Source organism: Vigna angularis, chromosome 4 (genome assembly GCF_016808095.1).
Source record: "Vigna angularis cultivar LongXiaoDou No.4 chromosome 4, ASM1680809v1, whole genome shotgun sequence".
NCBI lineage: Eukaryota > Viridiplantae > Streptophyta > Magnoliopsida > Fabales > Fabaceae > Vigna > Vigna angularis.
Window position 1 is genome coordinate 40577608 of NC_068973.1, and position 16915 is coordinate 40594522.

At 33.4% G+C, this 16915-nt stretch overlaps 3 protein-coding genes across 4 annotated transcripts; 1 reads left to right on the forward strand and 2 right to left on the reverse strand.

Moving 5' to 3' along the window:
- The first annotated feature begins 238 nt into the window (after positions 1–238).
- On the forward strand, positions 239–642 carry LOC128196141 (uncharacterized). Its single transcript, XM_052876062.1, has one exon. The coding sequence runs from the start codon at positions 341–343 to the stop codon at positions 578–580; it is 240 nt and encodes a 79-aa protein (XP_052732022.1). The 5' UTR covers positions 239–340; the 3' UTR covers positions 581–642.
- Positions 643–6800: 6158 nt separating this feature from the next.
- On the reverse strand, positions 6801–8526 carry LOC108342524 (WEB family protein At1g75720). The gene is made up of 2 exons (XM_017580311.2): positions 8172–8526; positions 6801–7525 (listed from the first exon to the last, which is right to left on the reverse strand). Exons 1-2 carry the CDS (start codon positions 8316–8318, stop codon positions 7049–7051), a joined length of 624 nt encoding a protein of 207 aa, XP_017435800.1. The 5' UTR covers positions 8319–8526; the 3' UTR covers positions 6801–7048.
- Positions 8527–11349: 2823 nt separating this feature from the next.
- Positions 11350–15680, reverse strand: LOC108341161 (uncharacterized). 2 transcript variants are annotated; one of them, XM_052876063.1, is made up of 13 exons: positions 15265–15680; positions 15006–15148; positions 14869–14917; positions 14369–14475; positions 14052–14268; positions 13726–13960; positions 13558–13624; positions 13411–13468; positions 13228–13294; positions 13031–13121; positions 12545–12895; positions 12254–12457; positions 11350–11998 (listed from the first exon to the last, which is right to left on the reverse strand). In XM_052876063.1, exons 1-13 carry the CDS (start codon positions 15395–15397, stop codon positions 11597–11599), a joined length of 2124 nt encoding a protein of 707 aa, XP_052732023.1. In that variant the 5' UTR covers positions 15398–15680; the 3' UTR covers positions 11350–11596. The 2 variants fall into 2 exon arrangements, with proteins under 2 accessions (XP_052732023.1, XP_017434303.1); XM_017578814.2 differs by having other exon boundaries at positions 14869–14926; positions 15265–15675.
- Positions 15681–16915: the final 1235 nt, after the last annotated feature.

Genomic DNA, 16915 nt, shown 5'->3' on the forward strand with positions numbered 1-16915 from the left:
TTCCCTTCAGATGTTAATTCAACAAAATCAACCAAACCAAACAAAGAAACCAAATTCAGAGGACAGGAAGGCCATGCAAATGATTTGGCCACATGGGAATACTTTTTTGCCTCACACTATCGAATATAATCTCAAGCTTTAAATGCTCAACAAAACCTCAACTATAAACTATATATTTCAAGAAGGCGCTGTCATTCTGTGAAAAGAGAGAAAAATGCTGAAGAACAACGCACTTAGAGGAACAGAGAATTTTGTTGTTATTCAAATAAGAGGAGCTACTGAAGAAGCATCGCTTGAACAAACACCTCAACCTCCTCCCAAGTTCAACAACCTCTCTGCCATGAAGCTCTTTCAACGCTTCCGCAAGATCTTCATGCGCTTTGTTTTCTCGGTACCTTCTCGCCGCTCCAAGGATTCAAAGCACAAAGTTTCCGACCGGTTCGAACCGCCCAAGACTTCATGCAGTTCTTACTATTCCTCTTACTCGCATTACAACGAGGCCATTGCTGATTGCATCGAGTTTTTCAACAAGTCAGCACAAGATGGCATTTTCGACGGTCGAAAATCTGATGTTGTCTGAGTCCCACATCATCCAACCTTTGATTAATGTTCTGTACCCGTGCTATGTCGCCATCACACGTCCTTCATTATACTTACGATTATATATTTTTTTCTTATGCACAGTGATTGATGATGTATATGTAAATGAGAGAGCATTGTATTTTGCATAATGGAGTTACTTCAATTCCTTGGCTTCTATTTTACTTGTTGATATTTCAATTCCTGGGTAATGTTGAATGTTAAGTTGTTCTGGGATGATGAATAATGAATTGCAAAACAAAATTACTATCTATAAAAATGGTTTTGAAGTGGATCTACCCACCCAAATTTCAGCTTTTAGGTATTTCCCGGAGCAGAATATATTATGAATATCCCATCATCTGTAATTATGAAAATAGGATTACATTAGGCATACAATAAAAGTAGCGCATTATAATAAGGTCAGCATTATATGAAGAACCTACTTTTCCAGTGTTCGCCTTATGTTTCTCTCTCCAACTTACTCATCACACTCAAAATATTTTCATTCCCTAGTTCTTTGTTTGGTTTGGAAATATATAACAGCCAGAAAAAAAATGAGAGAAAAGAGTGACAAATTTATAAATATTGCTACTGTGATACTGAAAATGTAATTTTTTTTAAAATTGCTGGAAGAATACGTAAAAATATTTTAATGCAACATGGATGCAACTTGGTTTGAAGGTATTATCTTCTTTGGACGAACTTTGGATCGGTATTTTTATGAAAGTAGAATAAAAATAAATAAATGACTTTTAAAGCTAAAATTAAACTTTTATCTACTTAGATTATACATAAACTTTCTTTTTGTGAATGCTTGTGTTTTTTATTTTATATATAAAACAACGTATGGGTATGTTGTTTAACATAAATTATTTATGTTGTTATGTTTTTAAAATATAAAGGAATTTTTTTAGAGTAAAAATATAAGGAGCTTTTCTTGACAGAGTACATTGACCGTCCTCCACGGAAATCCAACAATAATCCAAACATAGTTTTATATATTCAATAAATTATTTTTTTCCAGCTAACTCATGGATTTTTTCTTTTTATTAAGTATAAAAGACTAAGAATAAAATCTACCAAAAAATAATAACATATTTAAAATATTATTTCTACTTCATTCAATAATCTCATATTGTTTAGAAGTTGAAGTTTATGATAGTTAAAATATTATTTCCACTTTTTAAGGTAATTTTTAGAGATAAAATAATAATAGAATTATACGCTAAAAAACGAATAATACCTAAAATGCATGATGACTAATTTTAACAATATCACTCAACAGACTTAGGATCGGAACATTGATACTCATTGTACGACTCATAACGAGGTTCTAAAGTGAACCATCGATCCCTTAAGCCCTCCATTAGAGACAATCTGTCATTCCTCATAGATCTCGATTGAGGATTTATATTCCTTTCACATTCAATAGTACCATGTGGTTTAAGAATTAACGTCAAAGGTAGTTTAAATACTTATTTCACCTTCTGAGGTATTTTCTTTTAAAGATAAAATTATAAAAAAAACTTACAAAACGAACAATACCTCAGATAGTGAGTGACTAACCATAACAATATCATTCGACATTTGAAGACAATACCTCATGATAAGCTTGAGATCAAAACATTAATAAAAATAGTCCCTTGAGTCCAATTCTAAAAATGTTACTCAAGAAACGTAAAACAAAACTTCATTTTTAATAATTTTACATTGATTGAAAATATGATGTTAGTAGTAATCATGATAATTATTAAAAATTTACTATACATCTTGTTACTTTGGGCTTATAGCCGACCGATGGTACCTCCTAGGCAAATGAACTGAGCGGACAAACAGTTAACCGCTCGGTAAAATGGGCTCGCAACCAACCGGCAACGGTGCAGAAGAGTCGACCGACCGATGATACCTCTCAGGTCGATGAACCGATCGGTTTAAAGAGTCGTTAAGGTAATCAATAGTAATAACTGCCGGGGAGTTAATGAAAATAATTGTCATTTATTGACAATTAATAATCTCATTCATGGGTGATTAATGAGTCAGACCTAACAGTAAGCTTATTATAATTTATAAATATTTGTCTGGAAAAGAAAACAGGTAACTCGAACTTGAACTGAACTTAGAGCTCTGATAATTAAATCTTGATTACAAGATTACTACGTGCAGTCACTGACTTGAGCGTCAGAGCGTCTTTTGCAGGCACCCTCCCCCGCGGCTTGGACAAGGAGAAGAGCGAAGACAGCACAACTGGACATCGGAGCAGACAACTTTGAATGTTTTGGATTAGGGTTCTAAATCCTGCCGAAACACTTTGGCGCCCACCGTGGGGCTGAGCGGCATCCCCTGTAATCACAAGGAACCATACGTGTGCTCGGTCTCAATATCGCTATTTTGGATCAGTTTCAGGAAAACAAAGGCCTCACCTATTGCCTCGCATTCCCAAAACCTAACAATTTGGAACGAGAAAGGAAATGAAGAGGTGACTTCCATGAGGCTGGTAACATAAGGGAGCAAATAGAAATGCATATTCAACAAGCACTTGTTGGAAAAATTTCTGAACGGTGGGAAGAGTCTTGGTGTTTCCACCGCATGGTTAGCCATAGCAAAAAGTGGATCAATCCCAACACACCCTATTATGGAGCTCCAAATCCTATTGTTTTGCTAATACGCAGGGGTGACTTCTCAGTGTTGCTTACATCATTCAAAAGATAGTGCGCGGTCACAAACACAAGGCATTGAGTGCTACAACAGTGACCATAAATCAGGCAACATTCGGTCTTTATCGATAACATCAAAGCATCAAAACGAGTGTCAGAATACACTTGGGTACCGAAACAAAACAGCTGAGAGGAATCATCATCGGAAAACACGAGAGATACAATTGCAAACGTTTTCCTGTTACACCCCGTAAAATTCAAATTTAAGTTCCGGCTCGATACAACGGCGATCAAATGGATGTTGTTATTTAAATATAAATTATATTTTTATTATATTTTACAGGTCACAAGATTCTAAGACTCTAAAACAATCACATTTCGACCGAACGGTCACATCTATATCCTTGATATTATCTTGTAGGTCATAAGACTCTAAAACAGTTACATCAAGACCGGACGGTCACACTCGCTCAGTCATCTGGCCTCAACTCAAAACTAGATTCAACTACATTTTTCTGACCGTTCGAAATTCTAGTGTTGTTTTTCTTCGGTGTAGATAACAGGACCCTGTATACAAACTACTTGGCCAAATCTGAGCAACCGATCGGCAGGGAACATTTTTCAACTCGGTGAGGCAGACTCTTCGTGAGCTCTCACCTTGGTCTTAGCGCACGCTTCTAGAGAGCTCCTAAGACCTAAACTGAGCGGGTGAGGCAGATTTCTTTTGTGAACTCTCACCTTGGTCTTAGGGCACGCTTCTAGAGAGCTCCTAAGGCCTAAACCGAGCAGGTGAGGCAGATTTCTTTTGTGAACTCTCACCTTGGTCTTAGGGCACGCTTCTAGAGAGCTCCTAAGACCTAAACCGAGCGGGTGAGGCAGATTTCTTTTGTGAACTCTCACCTTGGTCTTAGGGCACGCTTCTAGAGAGCTCCTAAGGCCTAAACCGAGCAGGTGAGGCAGATTTCTTTTGTGAACTCTCACCTTGGTTTTAGGGCACGCTTCTAGAGAGCTCCTAAGACCTAAATCGAGCGGGTGAGGCAGATTTCTTTCGTGAACTCTCACCTTGGTCTTAGGGCACGCTTCTAGAGAGCTCCTAAGACCTAAACCGAGAGGTTGAGGCAGATTTCTTTCGTGAACTCTCACCTTGGTCTTAGGGCACGCTTCTAGAGAGCTCCTAAGACCTAAATCAAGCGGGCGAAGCAAGCTCTTTCGTGAACTCTCGCCTTGGTCTGAGGAACACTTCAAAGGAACTCTTACGTAAAACCTGATCGGACGATAAAGAACACATGCTAGTATGAATTGAAACTCAGGTAAAATCCTCTACCGATCGATATAACTCTACAAACCCAACGCAATATAAAAAATTTTGCTAGGGCTTGGGGGGCTTATGTTACTATGGGCTTATAGCCGACCGATGGTACCTCCTAGGCAAATGAACTGAGCGAACAAACATTTAACCGCTCAGTAAAATGGGCTCGCAACCAACCAGCAAAGGTGCAGAAGAGTCGGCCGACCGATGATACCTCTCAGTCGATGAACCGATCGGTTTAAAGAGCCGTTAAGGTAATCAATAGTAATAACTGCCGGGGAGTTAATGAAAATAATTGTCATTTATTGACAATTAATAATCTCATTCATGGGTGATTAATGAGTCAGACCTAACGGTAAGCTTATTATAATTTATAAATATTTGTCTGGAAAAAAAGACAGGTAACTCGAACTTGAACTGAACTTAGAACTCTGATAATTAAATCTTGATTACAAGATTACTATGTGCAGTCACTGACTTGAGCGTCGGAGCGTCTTTTGCAGGCACCCTCCCCTGCGGCTTGGACAAGGAGAAGAGCGAAGACAACATAACTAGACATCGGAGCATACAACTTTAAATGTTTTGGATTAGGGTTCTAAATCGTGTCGAAACACATCTAAACCTAAATCAAACAAAATCCAATCAAATTGGAATATCATTCTAAATACACAAACGTTCTCAAAATCAATTGCACCCATCTTTAACCATTTAAATATTTAAAAAACTGAATTTATACTTTTAAGTATAATTTGAATTTAAGTAATTTCGGATATCTTCATTATAAGATCTGTTTTATTTTAGTATATGAGAATCCTGTAATGTCTCATTATGAAATCTTACGTAACTTTTGTTCTAATACAAAAATTGTATAACTTATATTTGAATATACTTTTATTAATATTTTAATTATAAATATTTTTAAAATATTTGTTTTTGGGTTAAAGATAACAAATCTTAAATTTTATGTCCTAATAGTATACTCTAATATATTGGAGAAACACTTACATGTACATTTTGGGTAATGTTTTATTTGAACAAATTGTTTATCTTCTATATTACATTAAACCGAGTCATGGCTTTTGAAAGAATGCACGTAAATCTGTATTAAGGATTATCAATATTAGTTGTAATTATTACAATTAATATATTATTATAATTATCTACAGTAATAATAATTAATATTATTGTAGAAAAAACAATGAATAATGATAATAAATTTTTATTATAAAGTAATGATTTTAATATTAATTTTTATTATAATTATTATAGATGATATATAATCATTTTTTTAAAATAATATATTTGAAATTTAAATATTTTGACTTAGAAAATACTAATTGATAAATAAATAAATAAAATGACAAAGGTAAAAGATAACAAAGATAAAATGAAAGAAAAAGAAAGAAGGAAAAAGTTCAACCAATACAGTAATAAACAACTATACTAAATGCAGATCAATTATTTCCATCTAGATCTATCCATTCTTATAACATTTGTGCTATCTTTTAAGTCTACCCAAACAGTTGATTATTGGTCTTAGAGGTCTGAGAACAAGAAAATTTTATCTTTTTTTTTAATCAGTAAGACTATGTTTCAATTATACATATTAGTAAAAAAAATGCTTGAACATTTTACATTGGACAGTTTTAATTTACCAAAAAAATATTACGTGTAATATAAATTGATTATAACGTGTGGAAATTTTATTAACCAAAATTTTATTGTTTGTGCTTTTTAAAGTGTCCAAGAGTTTACAGATTTTTTCTTCTTACTAGAATATCATCAAAATAAATCTTATGCCAAGTCTTCTCCAATCACATGGTTATAAATAGAATTCTTAATTACTCATTTAAAAAGTTTTCTCCAATAAACTAATTATATATTAGACTTTGATGGGTTCATATATATCTACAATAACTATCTTAAATTAGCACATTCATTGTCCTTCTATTGATCGGTGAACTGCAAAACTCATAAATAAAACGTATTTTATTTATGAGAAAATTGTAGTTTGAAAACCAATTTGTCCCTTAGTACAATTTAACTATGTGTTTTATTAATAAAATATTATATGTAATATACAAAAAATAAATATAAATGAAATTTTGAATTAAAATAATAATATTTGTGAGTGTGACATGGGAGTATAATAAAATTCTGGTGTCAAAGTACAGGTCCTAATTCATACATCACTTAAATTTCTCATTAATGCAATTTATATTTGTCTTTATCTTTTTTAAAAGATGAAAAGGAGATTGAAATTGTAATCGGTGTCCTTTATTACATTTACCACATTCAACATGCAACCCTGTTAGCATCCACGAGTTTAACAAGATTGTACCATCGATCTGCCGTTGAAGTCTGTTGAAGTGCGCATGAAAATAAACTTTTCCAGAACCAAAAATAAAAAATAAAAAAAACTCTAAAGAAAATGCAGTAGGGAATTATTCTGGTAAATTAACATAGTGCTAAACCGAAAAGTGGTATTTTGTTTGGAAGTGTGTCATGGAAGTTCTTGGGTCCCCTTTTTCCTTGAAAAAATAGCTCCAATCAAAGGAATCAATGACTTCTTCTTCTTCCTCAGAGAAGGGTGCCTTTCCAACTTTCCAACCCCTTGTTGTGGAAACATCATATGAGACACCGATGGAGGATTCGCGAACGTCACGTACCTTTTTTTCTGGAACTCCATCTTTTCCTCGTCAAATCTCAAACTTTTCACTCCAAACGTCGTCAAATTCTCCACAAACTTCACATCTTCGATTTCAGATTCCACCGGGTGTTTCTCGGTTTCTCGTTGCTTCAGTTGTTGAAGCTCTTCCTTCGTGCGTTCAAGCTCTTCCTGCAGAGAAGACAGACAATGCGCCATTACCATGCTTTCTTCCTTCGCCCTCTGCAGGTTTTCTCGCGTCTCCTCTAGCTCAGCTTCAACGTTTTCAATTCTCGAATACTCCAAGCCATTTTCACTTCCTCCACTCTCCATCTGTAACCATATACATTAGACTAGATTTACTTGTTCATACAATATTAAGATTGAAATGTAAGATAAAATATTGAGACTGGAAAAAAAGAAGTAATCATGTATATGGTAAAGTGAAAAGTTATAAAAGAGTAGTATAATATCTCAGTACTTCATAGAAAGCTTGAAAGATACAATGAATACATTGTAATTAAAGTATGAAAGCGTAAATTAATATTGTTTTTCAGTGCCTTTATTCTGTGACACGACAAAGAAAGCAAGGCACACATAAACCATTTGTTGCTTGCACCTTGTTACAAGAAAGGATAAGATTGGAGCTAATCTTCTGAACTCCTCTTGAATTAATGAAATTTTGCGATTAAAAATACCGATAATTTAAACCATCTGAATGTTCAGAAAACGAGATTCTAAGATGGGGCTCAGATAAAAATGTTACTATTGGTTCAGAAATTTAAGGCCAACACAATTTATGCAAGCAGGTTTGTGAAAATCTTCTAATAGCATCGTTTAGAACTATATAGGACAATTAACTTTTGAAAATCACATTCAAAATGTAAAACGTTATTCGTAAGCTTCCAGCACAGATTAGAGTTTGTGATGCATATAGGTGTGTGATTAAACGATGAAGAAAGAAAATGATGTGTAGAACCTTTTTGAGTTTGTTTGCAGTTGCATAAACCTCCCCAGCTAAGACTTTGTCGCCGAACAACGAGACAGCCTCTTTGACGGAGCGGAATGGCGGCCTTGTGTCTATCTCTGCCTTTCTGACAAGCATGACGCCATCTTTGATGTTCATGTTGGTGTTGGTTCCAGTGTAGTAAAGGGATGAAGATGTGTGAGAGAGAAAGAATAACAAGTGTAGGATTGGAGAAAGGAGAAGGTTGAGTTGAGATATATGTGATGAAGATTGGAAGCTTCGTTTCTTCGCGTCCACTTCACTAGAATTCTGTTTCTTATGTTTGAGGCTCAAGGCGGTGGGTGGATGCCCCTGGCTCTTGTTACTGTGGCCGTTGGAAAACAAATGGTCCAAACTTTATATATATATATATATATATATATATATATATATATATATATATATATATATATATATATATATATATATATATATATATATATATTTTGTCAGCACAACTATAGAGAAGGACTCTTCACCCATACCCAACTTCAAACCCCACTTTTCCTATGCTTCTCCATCATAGAAGCGTGTGGAAAGGTATATGCTTTCTAACTGAAATCAATAATGGTCAGATGACTTAATTTTACATTTATTTCATACATAATATAAGATAAAATAATCGTAAAAAATAATTTTTTTATATTTTTTCAAGGAACAAGATAAAAGAAATAACAAAAAATAGTATCAAAATATTAAAAATTTGTGTATGTCAAAGTATAATTATTAAAATAAAATATATGTATGAGAAAATAGTATCATCATGACATATTTTTATATTTATTTGACTTATAACAAAAGTAAAATGGTCATAACTTTTTTTTCTAATTTTTCAAAAAAAAATTAATAATAATATTATATAATATAAAAATTTATGTATGTCATATAATTATTTTTCTAATAAAAAAGGAGGAAATAAAGAAAAAAGAAAAAAAATACTAGATATCGTTTTTCTATATCAAAATGAAAACAAAATGAAGTTATTGATGATGCGTTTTGAAGTAAACAGTGACAGTGACAGTAAAATATAAACAGTGATGATAACATTTTGTGTGAAAGTGATAGATCAAATATAAAAATTTGTCTGTATGAAAGTGTTATTTCTCTTATAAATCCAGACAGAGACGTATACAAAGCTTTCGTGAACGAAAGAAAAGAAACTAAGTTTATTTAACGTTAGAAATATAAGTTCAGAGTACTAAGTTTAGTAGAAATAAAAAAAGTAGAATAAACTAAGAAAAATAACACTTACAAACATTAAGTCAGATTTTAGGTTAGAATTGATATAAAACTATTTTTGTATAAATAAATTATACGGTTAATCTTTCTAGTCTATTTTAATAAAAAAAATTCAATTCTAATATTAAAGATTTGTCTTATTATTTCCAAATAGAAATAAATATGTTCCATTATATTTAGGAGATTATATGATTCAAAACGAAATATAGAAAAATTGAATAAATTTTATATTATTGAATAATAGATATAGAGTAATAAAACTTAAAAATAAGAAAGAAAAAGATAATTTACAAATAAAAGAAGAAGTTAATTTTAAAATAAAAAGTAGTATAATCAATAAAACTATGAAAGACAAAAAATATTTAATATAAAAATAATATTAGTATGGCAACTAAAAACATGTATAATAATTACCGCAAAACATAATCTTTTTTAAATTTACAAGAAATGTTAGCGATGAAGTACAATTGTCATCAAAGATATATGTGTGTGAGAGAGAATTTATCTTTTATAAGGTTATCTTTTATTAGTTTTTTTATTATATTTTTTTTCTTTTTTTTTTCTATTAAACTCAGACTTACATTCTCTAACAGAATTTTGCTCAAATAGAAATTGGAACCCTTTAATCAAAATGATATGTCTCTAAATAACTAACTGATATTGTTATTACTCTAGTTGTTGTACGTTTAATCTATAAGGCCAAAAAAACTGGAAATTGAATGTTATTTTAATATTAATTAGAGGTGCAACTATATCAACCTCTACAAAAAAACAAAGAGACAAATGAGAGTCAATTACATCTTATTTCACCCCATCAAAATAATATTAACACATAAAAACAATTATAAACAGCAAAAAATTAAATCTGCTAAGAAGTGATTAAATTTGAAAAAATAATATTAATTTTGATAGAAAATAAGTATTAATGATAAAAATATAAAAACATACGTATGATTTCTATCAAACAAAATTTACATATTAATAAATAGAAGTATTACAAAATATCCTATGATTGCATTATTCGCATAAAAGACAGGAGTGCATATTTAAGGATTTAAAAAATGTCGCAAAGCTAAATGTTACTATAAAAGATTTCAAAACATTTTTTGAGCTTTAAAATTATTTTGAGCTTTAAAAACATTTTTTTTTAATTTCGCTTTAAAAATTTTCTATATTGTAAATTTTTATTTAGTTTTATTGGTGATATGTTAGCCACATCAACCTATTAATATTAGTAGTGATCTTGTTAGTAACTGTCTAAATAGTAATGAGAATAATATATTATGTACTTGATCATGTTGTGAAATCTACCAAAAGTGTAAAGATTGTTTGATATGTCATGTAATGATCATAAAGACATTACAATCTTTATCATCTATGATCTTATAAAATATTTTCCATCAATATTACATTTTCTTTCGGTGAAAAGAATAACAAATTTCAAAATGTTAAAATAGTAAAAGACTTTTCATTTAAAGTAATAAAATGAGAGATTAATTAAAATAATGAGAGAAAATTTTTTGTCAATAATTTTTATGTTATATGAAAAAGTTTGGTTTTGTAAGTTTTTTTATTGTTTTAAAAATTGAATATGTATTTGCACATTTTTTTCAAATAAGTGGTTGACTAGTTCTTTTTCAGGGGATGTAGTGGAATAGTTAAGATTATATTTTAGTGAAAGAATAAGTTTTATTTCAGAAGGACCATTGGTCGAGCAGTAATATTATTTGTTAGTGAAGATATCATAACAAATTGTTTCGTAGAAGAATATACAAATGAAATAGGTAAAATATATATATATAAAAAAGTTAAAATAATAAATAAAGATAATTCAGCCTAAATTTATACAGACTAAGTATTTCCTTTTAAACAATCGAAAACTTTGAAATACACTGATAAACAAGGCATTTACTTGATGACAAGAACAGGGCAATAGATGTCAGATTTAGCTAAATATTTACTGCGTTCCCTCTGATTTTACCAAAGAGGTAATCAAAGCTGACGTATAACATGGCAAGTCCTGTGTCACGTCGAATAACGTGACAGGCGTAACAGTAGCACAAAAGACCAGCATATGCAGAAAGACAACAATGAAACAGTAGTATATTTCTATGCCAATTTGTTTTTTCTGTTCAATTTCAGATGCGCTCATCACATAACTATTGTTGCGTAATCAATCTACCTTTACTTTCTTCACATACAGAAGAGGAGGCAAGATGAATGTCTTGGCCATTTGCTCTGGATATTGATGAAGCGAGGGTGAAGAGGTGTTGTTGCTCAGAGATTGAAGAGATCTTGGATCCAAGTGCTTCAAAGGATGCAGTGGAATGGGGAAGGATTACTTGGGGACAAGGACTCGCTACAGAAGAGTCATGTCCACCACTTTGCCAATTAGGATATTGGGCCCTCACAATGCTGCAATTTATAGAAGACCCGCCTTGAGATGCAAGCTGCACCGCCCAAAAACTTTGGTGCTGTTGTTTATAGGAAAGTGTCGAACTATAATGAGTTCCACGTAACGGGGTACCATAATAATGAGGCTGCTGCTGCTGCAACCGGACCTGTAGTCAATTAAAGCATCACGGAACTGAGCTTAATATGATAATAAGACAAAGGGAAAGGGTGTTGGTATGTTAAGGATATAAATTGCATGGCTTCTCTTTCAACTCCATTCGGGTGGGGCAGGTTATTCCAAGTTAAGACAATAAATTTTAGCCGCTCCATTAACATCACTTTAAGCCATATTTCTTAAACTTGACCCAGGACTTTTTAGTTCATTAATGTATAAGATTGATAGGAGTCTAGTAAGTAAAAACCTGTGGTCCTACAAGAGGAAGATGCTCCATGAAATTTGAGGCATATGGACTTTGAAAAGGCATGAGGCCATGCTGCTGTTGTGGCGATTGAAAATAAGGCACTTGAGATTTTGAATATGGTTCCAACTTACTTTCACCTTTATTAAAACTTTCGTTGACCTTTAACTCATTACCACCAGTTGACAAGGACAAGAAGTTGAAACCCTGCAGAAAATTAATAGTCATCAAATCAGGCACGAAGAAGAGGGGACACAGAGAGGTATACTATAATCATATTTATCCAAAGCTTACCTGTTTTTGAGGACCATGCACCCCAGATGTTGAAGGAGCCTGAGAAATATCGTGATAAAGGCCATGTTGAACGATACCATTCTTAGTTTCACGTGAATTACTCATAGTAGCAGAATGAACTGTTCCAGCGGCATTACTATTTCCACTTTTCTTCCAATTCAAGTTGTGTGCTTCCATTATAACCCCACAGTTTGACCCTTCGGGTACTCTCGCTTGATGACTTTCATAAAGCTCATGTCCTTTGCCCGCCAGTCCTCTTGACACTTCTAAGCTACGGATGAGATGACTGATGTGAACATGAGATGCACACCTCTTCCTTGATTTCTTTTCTTGTGTAACAATTTCGGAAGTCTGCATCGATAATAAAAATCAGACACAACAGATAGGCGTTTGAGCAAAGTGTCTGGGCCAGGATGAAAAACTTTTGACATTACTTAGGTAAATCATGCAAAACAGTTCTATAAACATAGATTTGCAATGCATTACCTTTTCACCAGAAGAACAACTTTCCATCAAATCCTGTCTCGAGGTGCCAATTGCAGTATTCAGCCAATCTAGAGTTTTAGCAGCAGAAGTCCTTCAGAAGAAAAACCCATCAAATCAGGATATGATGAAGAGGGGAGAATAGGGGGTGGATTTGGCCTCTAAAAAGGACAAAATGAAGTAGAATTAAAGAAATTTACTGCAAATAAGAAGCAACAATTCCAGTTGATGCAGTGGGAGACAGGCTTGGCCACCATGTTGGGCTTTCTGGTAAGACAATAAAAAATGGTCAGCCAACTGATGAAATTTTTAGCCTATACTTATAATCACCGGGGGGCAAAATATCATTGCCTGTACCAAGCACATTTAGTCCACGAGCATACCAGTTTCTTTTTGGTACTTGACCATATGTTGTTCTTGCTTGCAATCAACGCTTCCAACCTGAAATGTAAGCCGACAACACCAATAGTACTGACGCTAGCTTGTAGTAGAAGAATTTAAGCACAAATTGTAAAAGTTGAAATTACTACCGTCTGATATTCCACGTTTGATTTCCTCCCAATATGTGAAATCTGTGGCTGTATGGGTACGTTTAATCTGTAATATGATGAGAGAAAAATGTGGTTTAAATATTAAAAATTTGAAAAGGAAAGGATAGACTAGAGAGATTTCAAGAATGCAACTAAAAAACTACCCACCCCATGTCCAGAGACAGTTCAGATTCATGCAATGCAACTCTGCCGCCACTATCACTCTTGACCATCGACACAGCCTGCAGATTTACTTTTGGAACAGTGCTTTGAGTAGCAGCCACCAAGAAGTTGGCACTATCAGGAAAATCAGTCTGTTCATGACCAATGGTTTCGCTCAAAGAACTGAGTTTTTTACAGCCCTTCGGTGATCTTTTTCCCTCGTCCGCAGTGGCTCCCGAGGCTAGAACACATGACACACAAAAAGCAAAAGATAAATAAAAAACTTGGAATAAATTAATATCTTATGAAAGTGGCGTGACGGAGAGAGAAACCTTCAACAGTAACATTGGCACTCTGACTCGCCTCTTGGTCCTGCAAAACCGTGGAGTTTTCTGGTAGAGATTCACTGTCCGGTTCACTCTTAGCATTAGAGCCATTATCTGGTAGCATTCCAGCCAAGGCATAGAGAGTCTCCGCAACCTCTTCCTCATCTTTCGTTATGGGCCCGGGCAAAACTTGCCTCGTGGACCAGCACGGGCTTCTTTGTTTCTACGAAAAGCAAAAGCTCGAGTAAAGGTGAAATTGAAATGGCTAGAAAACGAAGCAAAAGGTTAAGTTTTGAACCATAAAGAGGTGCCGCAACACTCACTTTGGATTTCTTTATGCCATCTTTTTGGGGAGATTCCATTCCATTCATATTATGGTTCACCTTTTCTGAATCCCCAGAGATAGATTCGCGACCCCGTTTCTTCACAGCTGTAATTTTAACAGAGACAAAATCTCCACCTTTTAAAATGAATGAACAAATAAAAGTATATAATAAAAAATATTTAATAGTATAGGAAAATGGAAAAAGAACAACCAATCAATTTCACTGTAGAAACATTTCCCAATAATAATTTATTAAAAAAATTACGATTATTCCTTCCAGAATTCAGAAAGTACCACACTGTTGAATCATTACCCTGTACATACACAATTTAATTTATAGTAAAGCAGAGGAAAATGTGAGTCCCGTTATTGTGGCTTCAACCCTTATAAAAAAGATGAATGACAGAATTTGGACGGAAAGGAGAGCGTGGAAAGAAGATCAATATTTATTCGGAGATAAACTAGACATCTTTCAACGGGAATCCGAAAATAGTGCACCTGAACGTATCTTCCGCGGAACAGAGGCATGATCCACGCCATTGCCGACCTTCGGAAACTGCCAAATCATTAAATATTGAAAACAACAGAGAAATTGAACAAAAATGACCAAGCAGTAATAGTACTAGAAGCAATACCTTTCTGGGAAACTTAAATTTCTTGGTTGGTTTTGGAGAGTGAGAGACACAACAACCCATTGATAATGCTTTGGCAACGGCACTCAAGCTTCTCACCTTCTCCTTCTTTGATTTCTCCGAATACTCACTGCTCGCATTCAAACCTATATTTCAAACAGAGAGAAAAGGTGTAGATATTTATTCACCTATTTATTTGTTTTATAAAGGTTGATGATGGAAAAACTACTATAAAAAGGAAAATGAGTGGTGAAAGAATTACCACTACTGAGAGGAGTGAGGTTGCGTCTCCAGGAAGAAGCAGATTGAGACTGAGATTGTTGTTTGTTAATTTGTCCTTTGGCGTTTGAAAATTCACACATCTTGGTGGGGGTAGCTTCTCGACCTTTGTCCATATCTTTTCCTCTCACCGCCTTTGACCACCACGGCAGACCAAAATCATAATCACAATCACAACAAACAACTGATGAATGTTTAAGGATCAGACCCAGTAAAAGTAGAGTTGGGAAAAAGCTACACAGCAATGAGAATGAGACTGTGCCTCTGAACTATCTCTACAAAAACAAAATAAAGAAGAGGGAGAAAAGTAATTGGTGCCTCGTGTTCAGAGAATCAGGTTCTTTGTGAGATAAAAAGTAACAGATTAAGTTGAGGCAAGGAAAAGACTATATATATAGAGAGAGATATATATATAGAGAGAGAGAGTGAAGGGTAAATAAATAGCAGTGTGGTACTCACGAGAAAAGAAAGACAAGAGAAAGAGAAAGAAAAAGAAAAAGGATGCCTATCAAATGTTATATCCGTGATAATTGTTGTATTCAAGGATTTCCAAGGGTAACGTGTGGTTTACATGGGAATTATCAGTATTTCATTTGTTATTTTCATTAATAATAATTAATAGAAAAAAATTGAATTTAGTTTGAGAATGAAATGTTGCAGAGGAGATAAGGATGTCAGATGGCATCTCTCCGAGCAGTGCGGCATGAGAAGCTTGCTCTGATTGCATGTTTCTCTGTTTCTCACACTCTGTTTTCTACTCTTGTTTTTTAGTTACTCACATTATAATTTTATTATTTAATTAATTTCATACCATGTGTGGGTCCGGTGCGTGAGAAGCACGTGGCATTTGAGATGGGTCAAGTGGATGTAATGAGAAGACAAGAGTCTGCTACACGTGCGGAAGGAAAGGAGTGTGTGAGAAATTGGAGATTGAAATGAAATTCAAAGTTGAAGCTCCATTTATTATTATTTGATTCTAGGCAGCAGAAGTCATGCTTCCTACGTGAAAACCACATCTGTTTTCTCTTCTTCTAAGTTCTGTTCATTACTGCATCCATTGTGTGTCCTTCACCTACTGAATTCTTGTATCATATAAAGAATTTATTTTGAAAGTTTAAGGGTTGAAGTTGCTTTTAAAAAGGTTATAGAGTAACTATTTAAAATTATAATACTGTAGTTTTTAGAAAAGTTCTCTTAATTATTGATTTCTTAATAAGTACATTCATTACTTTACCTTAATCTAATATGTTAAAAAAAAACTGACATATTTTCCATAATTAACAACTAACATCTCAACAAATAAGTATGTATGATTGTCTTTTCTTTTTAAATAAAATAAGTATTTTTACTGCATTTTTTTATAAATCTAAAAAATAAAAATAAAATGTTAGCACAAAATATTATTAAATACATTATTACAAAATTAAACTAAAAGAGAAATTATATATCTATGTTTATCCTTTTCCTTATTTAAGTCTTCAGACATTCATTTTTTTTTTCGTCTCCAATGAGTATATACTTCCTACGAAAAATGAACCAAATGAAAGATATAGATAATACCGTAAATAAATAAATTTGTAAACTAAGTGTACATATTTGAATATAAAGCCATTATGGTTGACAAAGTGATATGT